General features: G+C 44.9%; 1 protein-coding gene across 2 annotated transcripts in view; it reads left to right on the forward strand.

Annotated features, from left to right (window-relative positions):
• pkn1a (protein kinase N1a) overlaps positions 1-12,697 on the forward strand; it is a 50,125-nt gene that overhangs the window by 25,911 nt on the left and 11,517 nt on the right. The window contains exons 1-5 of one of the 2 annotated variants that reach the window (XM_056409183.1): positions 6,527-6,598; positions 7,354-7,548; positions 8,551-8,656; positions 8,860-9,008; positions 9,524-9,644. In XM_056409183.1, the coding sequence (XP_056265158.1) occupies positions 6,557-6,598; positions 7,354-7,548; positions 8,551-8,656; positions 8,860-9,008; positions 9,524-9,644 (613 nt within the window). In that variant the 5' untranslated portion in view covers positions 6,527-6,556. Of the gene's footprint in view, positions 1-6,526; positions 6,599-7,353; positions 7,549-8,550; positions 8,657-8,859; positions 9,009-9,523; positions 9,645-12,697 lie in introns of those variants that run through there. The other variant, XM_056409184.1, reaches the window with a different exon arrangement.

Consider the following 12,697-nt stretch of genomic DNA (forward strand, 5'->3'; position numbering starts at 1 on the left):
CGCTACACCGTGCAGCGTGACGGCAGCAGATGTAGCGGACTAACATTCAGGCTAACCTAACTTCCCAAACGCTGTGGACATCTGAACGCTGATTGGCCGAGACGCGACACGTCCCATCAAAGATGTTTTATTGCGAAGAGCACCACTTCACATTTTTTCCGCGTCTCACTGCAATCTCAACGGCAGCGGGCCAGGTGAAAAAATAATAAATCGTAACGCGTCTCTGATATTGTTCAGGGGGCGGGGCCACATGGGGACCACTGCTCAGGAGAGGAAAGCTGTGAGTCTGTTTGTGACGGGTTCATCACCATGGTGACCAGTGGGTCTCCAGGACCTTTCCATGACTTTAAACCAAATTTCCATGATTAAACATTTTGTGAAAACTCTGTCTATACGTTACAAAGTGAGAAGATGTTGTATTTAAAATAACAATGAGAATTCCAAAGCATACCGTATATATACCGTGTAAATTAACATTTGAATAAAACAAATTTGCATTACTTTTCCAAATATTTTGGGATTTTTTTTTTTTCAATTACTTTTCTAGGCCTGCTAATAGCCATTTAAAAACTCCATGACTTTTCCAGGTTTTCCATGACCGTACGGACCCTGTTTTGAATAAAGGGTTGAAAATTAAAGTGTTTTTGTTTTTTTATCCGATTAATCGATTAATCGATAAAATAATCAACCGATTAATCGATTATCAAAATAATCGTTAGTTGCAGCCCTAGCACTTTCCCCATGCTCTGTCTTGTCCCTCTCCGTCCAGCCCAAGGCTCCCCTACGTTGCTCACACGGTCTGATTGAATTAGCCTCGTTTGGTGCCTTTCTCTACTGAATTAGCCCGTCATGAGCCTCGATGGGTCAGTCATGCCTGTTAGCTGTCGGTCGCCCGTCTTTGTGAAGTTAAAGAAAGAGTCAACAACTGAAAGATTAAGTTGAGTCTTATTTTATCAGCTTCCCTCTCTTTTTTGTGTGCATGTCCTGCGCTACATGCACATCCCGGATGTCTACATCTGCTGCTGTTAACACGTCTTTAACGCGTGTTGTGTTGGAAATGGCGGGAAATAAGTTCCCACCAACTGAACACAGACTCACCCAGAAGGGCGATTGTGACTGGACAATCGGCTGCTTTGTTTGGACCACAGTTCTTGTTCTTTCTCTCTGGTGTTATGGCTATATAGTGGTTGATACTAGGGACCTGTAAATATGAATAACTAAAGCGACGCGTACAGAGACTGATGGAACCACGCTGCAACCATAGCAACGTGGGGCGATCGTAGCTACTGATAGATTTCTCTGTAAAAGTGTGATTAATCTTAAAATTGAGGTTCCGAATTTTTTTTTTTTGCCTAATGGAGGTGAACCAACTGTTCTCTTTTTTTCAAGTTGTCAGACTGTACATAGCATTTTCTAATTAAAGAAGCGGAAGGCCCAATTCATCGGCTGTAGCACATGGCTGTTAGACTGCCTCAATATCACAAGACTAAAAGTCTACCATCGTGTTCTCATTTTGCTCAGGGCACAGCTGTTCCCTCGTACAGCTGAATCCTAATTCAATGCAGTTTATTTTGTATAGCCCAAAATCACATACGACATTCCTGTCCCAGGGCCTCACATCGGATCAGGAAAAACTCCCCAAAAAACCTTTCATGGGAAAAAGTGGGTAAACACCGTTAGGAGAGCAACAGAGGAGGATCCCTCTCCCCGGATGGACAGAAGCAATAGATGTCATGTGTACAGATGAACAATGTTGCAGAGTTGCAACTCATTCGATGAATATCACCAGATTTCCACAATCCATGAAACAGAAGGAGGTAGAGAGGCGGGGCATCAGTAGGGCCACAGAGGCAGGCCTAATGGGTCCGACATATTAGGCAGGAGGCGTCGCAAAAGAGGCGGGACCAATGAAGCATGAGGCCAGGAAGCAGGGGTAATAAGTCAGGGGGCAGGGCCCAGGAGCCAGGACCGGCTCCAGACACAGCCAGGTCCAATAGACCCTGTGAGTTGAGAAGGCACAAAGACTGAGGAAGAAGAAGAGTTAGTAGTGTGCAATGAAGAGACATGAATTTGTCTATAAGGAGAGAGAGAAGAAGAGAGAGGGGCTTAGTGTATCCTAAAATGTCCCCCAGCAGCCTAAAAGCAGCATATCATGGGGCTGGACCAGGGCAAACCTGAGACAGCCCTACATATAAGCGCTATCAAAGAGGAAAGTCTTAAGTCTCCTCCTAAATGAGGTGACTGTGTCATCCTCCTGGACTGAAGGTGGAAGCTGGTTCCATAAAAGAGGAGCTTGATAACTGAAGGCTCTGGCTCCCATCCTACTTGTAAGGATGCATTTAGTGAGCGCAGCTCTCTAGTGGGGCAATATGGTACTACAAGCTCCTTAAGATATGATGGTGCGTCACCACCGGAGAAGAATTTTAAATGTGATTCTTTATGTTACAGGGAGCCAGTGCAGAGCAGCTAATGCAGGAGTAATGTGATCTCTTTTCTTAGTTTTTCTGAGTACAGTTAACCAGTTTTTCTGCATCGCTTTGAGACGGGATGTTCCTGACTTTTGAAATATTACATAAGTGAAAAAATGCAGTCCTTGATATTTGCTTCACGTGAGAGTTAAAGATAACGCCGAGGTTACAGTGGTGTTGGATGCCAGGGCAATGCCATCTACAGAAACCACATCACCAGAAAATTTAGTTTAAAAAAATTAATTTTTCTCTGAGTTTAACCTCAGGAAGTTGCAGGTCATCCATGTTTTTCTGTCTTTAAGACATGCCTGAATTTTAGCGAGCTGGTTGGTCTCCTCTGGTTTGATTCATAGATATTATTGAGTATCATCTGCATAACAATGAAAGTTTATGGAGTGTTTCCTGATAATATTGCCAAAAGCAAGCATATATATAAGGTAAATAAAATGGGTCAAAAAATAGGTTTTACCTGCCCAACCACATGAAAAGTAGCCCAATTGAGCTGAAAACCACCCAATCCACCAACAAAGTAAATACTTGGCTGAATTCTTACTCTGTAAGGAGTTACTTTGCATCTGTGACTAAAGTCATCAGGAAGATATGGATGAGGGGGCATAAACGGTGCAGAAAAACTCAAACAGCTCTCCAGTTCAGTTACACAATCGGTCCACCACATGACGCACATTCACTTCGCGCAGCAGAAAAACACAACAACCCACAGTTACTTCGAAACACTCCGACCTCTTTTAGGAAAGAGCAGCTTCTCCCAATGTGACCGCTGCTGTGAGTGTAAGCAAACATTTCATCAGGGTTCCCCCTCAGCGTGGATCACATGGAGGTGCAGGTGGTTGGTGGAGGCGCAGAGGAGTTGGCGTGTCATGTCAAAGTGACGTCCTCAGGGGAGCCGGTGCCGCACAATTATGGGTTAGAAAATTCACAATTTAATGTTTGTTTTATTTTATAATCTTTTTTTTTTTTACAAAGATCTTAAATAAAAAAAGATCGAGGTTTAGCTTATAATATCTGATTATATTAATAAAAGGAAAAAAGCATATTGTGACGCATAATATTTATTTATTCAGTTTGCCAGAGTTGGGCAAATCAGCCCATAAATGAAATGTATTTTTCATTATTGTAGCTTTCACCACAGTTGGTAATTAATCTATATTAAGTTGTAAAGCTCTAATACTTAGAGTATTGGTGTCCGCTTGCTGATAGTCAGTAAACTGCGTGGGTCTGCTCGCTCTGGGCGGCTCACTCTTATCTTTTCAGATTACAGGAAGTAAAACTCCCCCGTCTCCAGTCGGTGTCACCTTTCTTTTCTTATCTGGGCTCACACAGATCTACTGAGGAGTCGAGAGGCATGAGTCAGTTTTTTTTAGAAAGACAGACAAACAACATAATGACCTCAAAATTACAGACATAATTGTACACTCAAATTCCTCTCCTGTGACAAGAAAACACATTAATCTTTTCCACTGAACTGACTGACCTGGACTATTTACCCCATTACATTACATTACATGTCATTTAGCAGACGCTTTTATCCAAAGCGACTTACAATAAGTGCATTTCAACCTAGAGTACAAACTAAGAACAACAAGAATACAGGAAGTAACATTTCCTCAACATAGTCGAACTACAAAAGTACCATAAGTCAGAGCTATTTAAGAGCCACGGAAGTGATAATCTGTGTTTTACTCCAGATATAGTCGGAAAAGATGTGTTTTTAGTTTCCGACGGAAGATGTAGAGACTTTCTGCTGTCCTGATGTCAGTGGGGAGCTGCACCACTGAGGAGCCAGGACAAACAGTCTTGATTAGTGAGGTGCAGTAGTCACAAGTCGATTGGCTGTTGCCGAGCGGAGCGAACGTGCGGTGGTGTGACCATATCCCGGGATGTAGGCGGGCCCCGATCCTAGGTACGCCAGGACCAGTGTTTTGAAGCGGATGCGAGCAGCCACCGGTAACCAGTGGAGAGAAGCTCAAAAGCCGTCAGTGGTCAAACTGTAAAGCCAAGATTAAAAACAATGTTTTAATACTACCACTAAGTCTTGGTGTGGAAATGATATGGGGACTGTCATGAAAGGCATGTCAATGATGGCGCTCTGGTGATGTCACTGACCATTCTCTGCTGGATGTGAGAGCTGGACACGGCGCCAGGGGCCACTCACCTTACTGTGACCTGAAAAACATTTTCCCCCATGCAGTTGGTGGCCCTTATAAAAGAAGCCTCTGTAAAACTGTGGGCAAGACACATCCAGCTAGAAACAAGGTCAATTATGTGTCTGACTATGATAAATTTAGGTTTGATATTACTTTAGACAAATATTTTTTATATGCACGATATCATGATATTTGCTGGTCGAGCAATTTTAATTGATGTGAGTGAAAGTCTTTTTTTAAACATTGTTGTTCACTTTCTGTGATGCATCCGTGTTTACGCAGCCATCGGACAAGCTGCCAGATAACTATTGTTTTTTCCTTCGACGTTACCCCTGATCCACTGTCTGTATTCATGTGTAGCTGTGGCACAGTGCTAACTGCTAGCTATTAACCTCTTCCTGCCTGCAATTACATCTCGCTCTCTCTCGACACGTAGGAATAAATAAATATACTGTATGGATACTAAGATGGACTTAGTTTTTGTGCAATTTTCGTATTGGATGACGGTTGACAACTGAAGAAACGTGGTGAAATCTTTCATCATCGATCCAAAACTGTTACATCACAGTGCGTCATGTCCTCTGGACGCCAAAAGATTACGCGTGTCAAAATCTCCTACTTTTTTAGGACTACGTTCCAACAATGTGGCTGGTGTGGTTTGGAGATCTCTGTCGCAACCTTAATACAGCATTAAAATGGAGCATAATCCACCGGCCGGGGCCAGTGCAAGATCCGAAACACCATTGCAATATATGTTTATATTCTTAGCTCTAAAGCTGAAATACCCTGGAAAGACAAAGCTATGATTGGCTCCTAATTATGTCATTTTTGTTCTAATGTGCATAAAGGGGAACAAAGCCGTTGTCGTGTAACTCTTACGAATAAATCTCTCTCGCTTCCTCGTTAATGGGTTGCAGTTAGTCGTTGCTAAGCCAGGATATTAATTAGGTCAGAAATGTCTGCCCAAAGATGACTGATGCGTCTTTCTCGCCGAGCTGGCTTCACAACGGTTCCAATCATCTCCTCCAGAGAGAAAACCGCGCACTGTGACTGCACTTTTATTTGCCTTTAGCTAGATCTGGTTTAAAAGCAACTGTTGAGCTAACCAGCCGACTGGAGTGCACCGCCCAAATCTGTATTAATCACAGAGCTAATAAGCAGCTCAAAAGTCTAACATGGCAAAGTGTGTGTGCTTGCGCGTGTAAGATGCTAAATGCCGCGTAATGGTGCCTTAAACCGTATGCTCGTTTCCCCCCTTTTTTAGAGGATAAAATTGGAGGCCAGCTTTAGGGGGCTAACTCCAACCACCGCTGTGTTCAAATGAGGCTGGGACTGTATCCCTTAGTCTTTAAATAGGGGAAGGGGAATCACCACTGTGGTTTGCAGATGTGGAGCACAAAGGGAAACGAGGTCAAGCAGGCAGCAGAAATGCGTCCCAATCTTACTCTCTGGCTTTGATCCAATACTTAGAAAACGCATCCTTCCCCTGTTCTGTAGATTATATTTTTGTATTAAGTGAGGCCAAAGTCACTTTAAGACGGAACTGATTAATCGGTGTGCAAAGACTTGGTCGATGGTCGAAGCTTCCAGCCGTAGATCCAGGAATGGTTCACGATGTGTCATTGATACTTGAGAGTTTCTGTCCCCCGTTCCGTCTGCGACTCGCTCTCCACTGACGGCAACAAAATCGCAGAGGAAACAGGAAAGGCCTGAGCAGCTTGGTGTTGGGACGGATATCCTCCTTTGGAGGCGTTCCCCCGACTCACTCACTTAACTCTCCCTCTCTTTATCGTTTTTTTCTTTCCGCCCCCAAAACCCCTTTTGCTCTCGGTGTGGCATTAGCTGTTTGACCGAGCTCAGGAGCGTACCAAAGATTTCTGTTCCTCTGTACTGGTTTTTTTGGGGTTCATACCTGAGTGAACTATGTGTTGGCATGGCGACGAAGAGGATGAGGGCGACTCGGAGGTGAAGTGCGGTCGTCTTGGTTGTTTGATTTGTGTGTTCCTGTAATAGTGGGCTGTGATTCGTTGTGATTAACGTCGTCTCTCCTGCCGTGCTCCTGATTGCGTGTCTGGCTTGTTGAGATGGGGATTTTTTTTAAAGACACAGGAAGTGAGTAGCAACTTGTAGAGGCCAGTTATTTACTCCTACCAAGTCTGTGTGTGTGTTTTATTATTTAGGTTGAGATATTCATGGTATTTCTCACCTAGTAAAGAAGGAGTGGTTCATGAGAAAAGACAATGGAGGACAATGGAAAGCACCGGTCGTCGGACAGACTTGTAATGCGCTTCTGTATAGTCACATTTTTTTATGTCAGGCTGACTATATTAATAATGACATTTCTAATGGTGTCCCTGGACCTTAGAGCTCGAATCTAAATCAGTTTGGAGGTTTGTTTTGTAATATTGTAAACACTGGCTGCTCCTCTACGCTCCTCCTGCTTCCTTTTCTAGCATTTTCATTTCTACCCAACTTTTCCCTTTTCCCCTCCCACCCCCCATCACTATCCTCTCTCCTTCTCTATCCTCCCATTACCGCCTTATCCTGCTCACCATCTCTTCCCCGCCTTGTCTATGTCCCCCTCACAACACCTCCTCTGACCACGCTGAGGATGTTGTTCAGTAAGCCTCGTTTGTATTCTAAAGATTTTAGTTTTGCTCATGACCACATTGCCTAACTTCTTTATGTTTTTTTTATTTTTTTCCTTCCCGCTCGTCCAGAGTGACCCAGGTGTGCTGTCGGTTCTGGAGCAGCTCGACCTAGACCAGAACTCAGATTTCTCCGATTCCAGTGTGCAGCAGCTTCTTGACGAGCATCGCGAAAAGATCCGCAGAGAGATTCGTAGGGAGCTGAAAATCAAGGAGGGAGCCGAGAACCTGCGGAGGGCGACGACTGACAAAAGGAACGCACAGCAGGTTAGTCACAGTTAGCCTCTGATCCTCCCAAAGCCTTCCAACTCCATGTTAGAGACTATAGATCTCAAGCTTTGTTTTGCGTGTTATACCAGTCATATGCCTTAACTGAGAACAGATGACCTGAAAGAGCAAAGAGAAAGTCAAGGATTTGACCGAGAATACTTTTTATGAGAATACATCTTTCACTGACAACATCGGGAACAAGGCAGGAATAACATGATCATAGAGGCACTCTAATTTTTACATCAGTGCGTATGCAGGAAACCAGTTTAATGACTTGAACAGCGACTGGTAAGTCTTTCACATACCAGTTCCCATTACAGCTGCACCAGCTCCGCCTGTTGCTAGAATTGCTCACATGCAATTGCAGGTGCTAAAGGAGGGAGGCTTCTTTGAAGCAGAAAAGTAGGATACTGTGTTCATTCATCCTCTGTCTGGTCAAAGCCGCAGTTATCTTTTGTTCCTCCGACTTTTCATCTCCAATCGGTTTTCAAAGCAGCCTTTGTCTCCGACATCTGGGATTCTTTGAAAAGCCCATGGAGATATATTACGAGTGCGTCAAACGATTGCCTGGAACACACCAAGGAATAGACCCAGCCTTTATTATTGTTTTGATGTCGTTTTGTTCTTCTTTTAAATATCTGGCAGATACGGGAAATGCATTGCCGTCTCCCGCCGTTTGTCAAACGTAAATTATGTACATGGGGAAGTGAGATCTGATTGCGAGTGGTCACACAAGACTCATTTCGGAGACTCCTTCTAATGCCAAGTGCTCTCTACTTGTGATCAGATCACCCAGGAAGCCCGTCCATAACGGGCATAAACGGGGCCAGAATTGCAACATCAATATAGAAAACATAAGAACCACACCATAATAATTTTATAAAGAGTTCATTATTGAAGGACAAATGTCTTGTGCAGCTGGTTCAAAGTCTGCCCTCTCGCCTCCTGTTGCGTGTGTTGATCGTGTTTATGTTTTGCTATATTTGCACATCCCTGCAGGTGGAAAGCCAGTTGCGTTCGTCCAACCGCAAGCTGGACAACCTGCATGCTCAGCTGCAAGAACTGGACGCTCACATTGTGGTGAAGGGAGGAGAGGAGAACAAAGGTATGCGTGTGGAAAACCTGTCAAATCCAGCTCGTCATTGGTTTGCTTTTGTCTCTGATATCACGAAGAAAGATTCCCATTAGGGACCAGTATATTGCTTGACATCCCCCAGAGAGTATTTTGACCAGAACGCACTGTGTGAACCCTCATCTTGTTTAAAAAAAAATTCTAATTATATATTTTCCTCCCCCCCTACCACACAGATGAGTGTCCTCAGTCTCCCGGGGCGGAGAGTCGTACGTCAGCCCACAAGCAACGCATTGCTGCCCTGGAGAGACAGCTCAAAATCGAGCTCAAAGTTAAGCAGGGAGTTGAAAACATGATCCCCATCTACGCTAATGGATCCACTAAGGTACAGGGCACTGGCAAAATCCATATACACGCATTCACACACCTCAACGATCTGTGTACTGGAGGGCAGACACCACTGACAACAGTAGAAATGGATTAAAGCAGACACACACTAATGTAACCAGCTGGCTGACTGTGTGTGTGTGTGTGTGTCTCTGTGCGTCTTCCTGATTCACAACCTTTAACAATCTGCTGATCTCTAAATGCATAGGACACTGGGACACACGAAACCCCTCCCCTCCTGCACACACCTCACCCCTCCTTCTAAAGATACCCTCCCCCTCTTTTATGCAGCATTTGTTTCACCTTGGCATTTGACCTTGCTGTCATACCTCCACTTCCCTTTCTGTTTCACTGCTGTAAAATACAGATTTAACAGCCAATTAATGTGTATGACCAATCAAGCCACAGAGGATTAGGGATTCCTCTCTTGCTGTTTTTTTCTGGTCTTGTGATATTTCCCTCCCTGCTTGCCGCCATGTGATTTGCTCGTGGTCTCGTCTCTCCTTCAATCAGGATAAGAAGATGCTGCAGACGGCGCAGCAGATACAGCAGGACAGTAAGACCAAAATTGACATCATCCGCATGCAAATCCGCAAAGCTGTGCAGGCCACCGAGCACACTGATGACACGCAGGGTGAGTTGGATCGGCGGGTTAATGAATGTATACCGGCTTCAGTTATGTGAAACACACTTTTGGCAGCCTTTCTAATTCGGATAAGTTAATGAACCTTGGTAGCGGGCACATTTTGGAGGTGATGACATTTGCAATTTGTCTATTGTTCAATATTTAGTTGCACTGTGAAAGCCAAAGTAAACCTGTCAAAATCCTACAGCACTGCATACTATGCATTAAACCACGGAGCAACAAAAACAAAACGATACGTGGTCATGATTTCGTCCAACATACAGTAGTTATTCCTTTTACTTTTTGGGGTGTGTTTCACCTGTCATGTCTGCGTTTATCGTGTGGTTTATGCCGGCGGTCAGCTGGCTCCGACGGGACGCCTTTTATCCCTCTTATCTTCGGCCTGTCTTTCGCTCGGCCGTGAGCAGCAGCGCCAGACGGCAGGCGCTCGGTAGCATATACAGATCAATAAAAGAGCCGGCTCAGTGTTTACTCCCTTAGTTTTGTGGGGAAGCAGATGAAGAGGACGGTTAGGACTGATAAAACAGTGGACTGAGTGTGTGTGGGGTGGACAAATATGTGAGTGAGCTATACAAAGCCTGTGAAATGGCCCACCTGGCGCATGACCACAATCAATCAAATTCACACACTGGCGACCATTCAAAAGAAAAAGAAAACCAAAGGGCCGGCAGATGAAAAGTCTCCTCCACAGACACTCCCAGTACACAACAGGTGCCTGGGCAGGTGATTGCCCGTGTTAAGCGTGTGGCCGTGCACTTCAAGGTGCAATCACACACACAAATGCAATGTCCTGTTTCCTGTCCCTTCTGTCTGTCGCACACTCGCATTGTGTGCCGTGGCGGAGCGATCGATGCCCTTTCTCTGCAGGTGGCTGAGTTTCCGTAGGGCGGCGAGCGCTGTAGACCATTATGGCACTTTTGCTGGGGAAATGGGCCGTTTGATTACCGTCACCAGAAGTGGATGTTTTTGTAAAATGCAGCGGGGGGAGCAAGGAGAAAGCAAAGGGGAGGGGGTAGAAGTAAAATAGGGATTTTAAAGCTTGTGTATTCCCTTTGAGGCCATATACTTGTTTCTGCTCATGACAGACTCAGTGCGTTTACATGATGGTAGAATTCGAATCTTGCTTTAGTCGGACTATGCTATCTTTTGGGGGATCTGCTATTATCACAATATACATGGCAGTGAGGAATTCGAATCATTGGCCGAAAGCATGTCATATCCGATACGATAGGTGGCGCTGTTTTCATTACAACTCGTGGTGATGCAGCCATTTCCGCTTGACCTCTTCACCACTACCAACAACCAACAACAACAACAACATTTCGAGAAAGATGGCGAACAGAGAGCAAGGTTAAGCATACATTCTGTCTGCTCTTCGGTCCAGAAATGTGTGGTGGCTCTTGTGTTCTCCATAGCGTTGTTTGTTTGTTTTCTGCCGGCCAGGCTCCCGGCAGTGACAACTTATCGTCTCTTTCGACTTCCGGGTCACGACATTGGAGGGAGGGGGGAGGAGGGCGGCGGGATCTCAAGCATGCGCAAAGACGCAAAGTCCAGTTCCTAATCCAATTCACCGTTACATGCCGCGATAGTCGAATTATCAACCGGATCGGATCGAGTTATCCAGGGGTGTTAATCGGATCGTAGTCGGACCGCACATAGTCGAACAAAGGTGTTTACATGAAACGGATCATTCGATTTCAGTCCGACTAAGCCAGTTATTCGAATGCATGTAAACACGGTCACTGAGGCAGCTGTTTGCTAATGAGAGAGACATTTTGAGGGAGAGAGGATAATGGCCATATGGAAGGATGGCTACTCTGAAGTGCTGTACTTTATCCCCTGGTGTCCCCTACGTGGAAAAGACTGATTTAACTGGTTTTAAGTTCCTTCCACTGCTCTAACGTGATACAGATAGCTGTTCAAAGGGTGGAGGGATGAAATTGCAAAAACTCCAGATGGGAGTTTTTTAAAGGACCTCAAGTGATGTCACTTGAGTTGGTGTCGGTGAGGTCTGAAGACTACAAGTTTGACCAAGACATGCAACACACTTGAATCTGTGGCCGGGGTGCATTGTGGGTGATGTAGGCGCCTGGTTTTGGAAAAGATGCAACGACTTTTTCTGCTGCATCGATGTGGATCGTGAACTTGAGTGCAACGCTAAACCTGAGGACGAGTTTTAATTAAGTACAAATCCATCACCTCCTATTATCTACAAATACAGTGGACTGTAGAGCAGCGGTCCCCACCACTTTTTTTGAGCCACGGACTGGTTTTGTGTCAGACAATATTTTCACGGACCGGCGATAAATATGACATAATACAATTATACGGCCGGCATAAAGTGCATGAAAATACAACTCACCATCACGCCGAATTAGTGGAGTCCTGAGCTTGTTTATCTGTAACGAGCCGGTCTTATCTCGGGGTGACGGGACAACCACACCTGACGCGTGTTCCTTATGTCCGGTCTGATCCATAACTGAGTTCTGGTCGCTGTCATTGTAGAAACAACAAAGGTATGACGTTGGAAATGAAGCAGATTTTCACAGCCTTTTCTTGGCGATCTCTGGATATTCTGCCTTGATTTTGATCCAGAACACCGGTAGAGTTGTTGCGTGAAATGTACTGTTAAGGCCAAATGTTTCTGTTCACTCGCCGTCCCCACACAGCAGCGACTTTATCGGCTTGAGAAGAGTTGTCATCCCCCTGAAGTGACCGAGTTCATTGAGCAGGTTGAATATGTTTTAAGACCCATTCTGTGTCACTGTGCCACCAGCAGGGCAGGTTCAGCGCGTGAGACTCGCCTGCAGCGATAAACCCAAACTTTAATCACAGACGGGTGTATCCGGTCCGTTCTTAAAATAAAATATTTTTCCAACTTTGATAAAAAGTATTTTTTTAATTCACTTTTTTGGTACCAACCGAGCCGCGAACTGGTACCGGGCCGGGGGTTGGGGATCGCTGCTGTAGAGTACGTGCTCCCCTACACTTTCTCTGCAGGTATTTTATTTCCCTTTGCGGTAACCTCAATATAACTCACT

This window comes from Pseudoliparis swirei, chromosome 24 (genome assembly GCF_029220125.1).
Source record: "Pseudoliparis swirei isolate HS2019 ecotype Mariana Trench chromosome 24, NWPU_hadal_v1, whole genome shotgun sequence".
Taxonomy (NCBI): domain Eukaryota; kingdom Metazoa; phylum Chordata; class Actinopteri; order Perciformes; family Liparidae; genus Pseudoliparis; species Pseudoliparis swirei.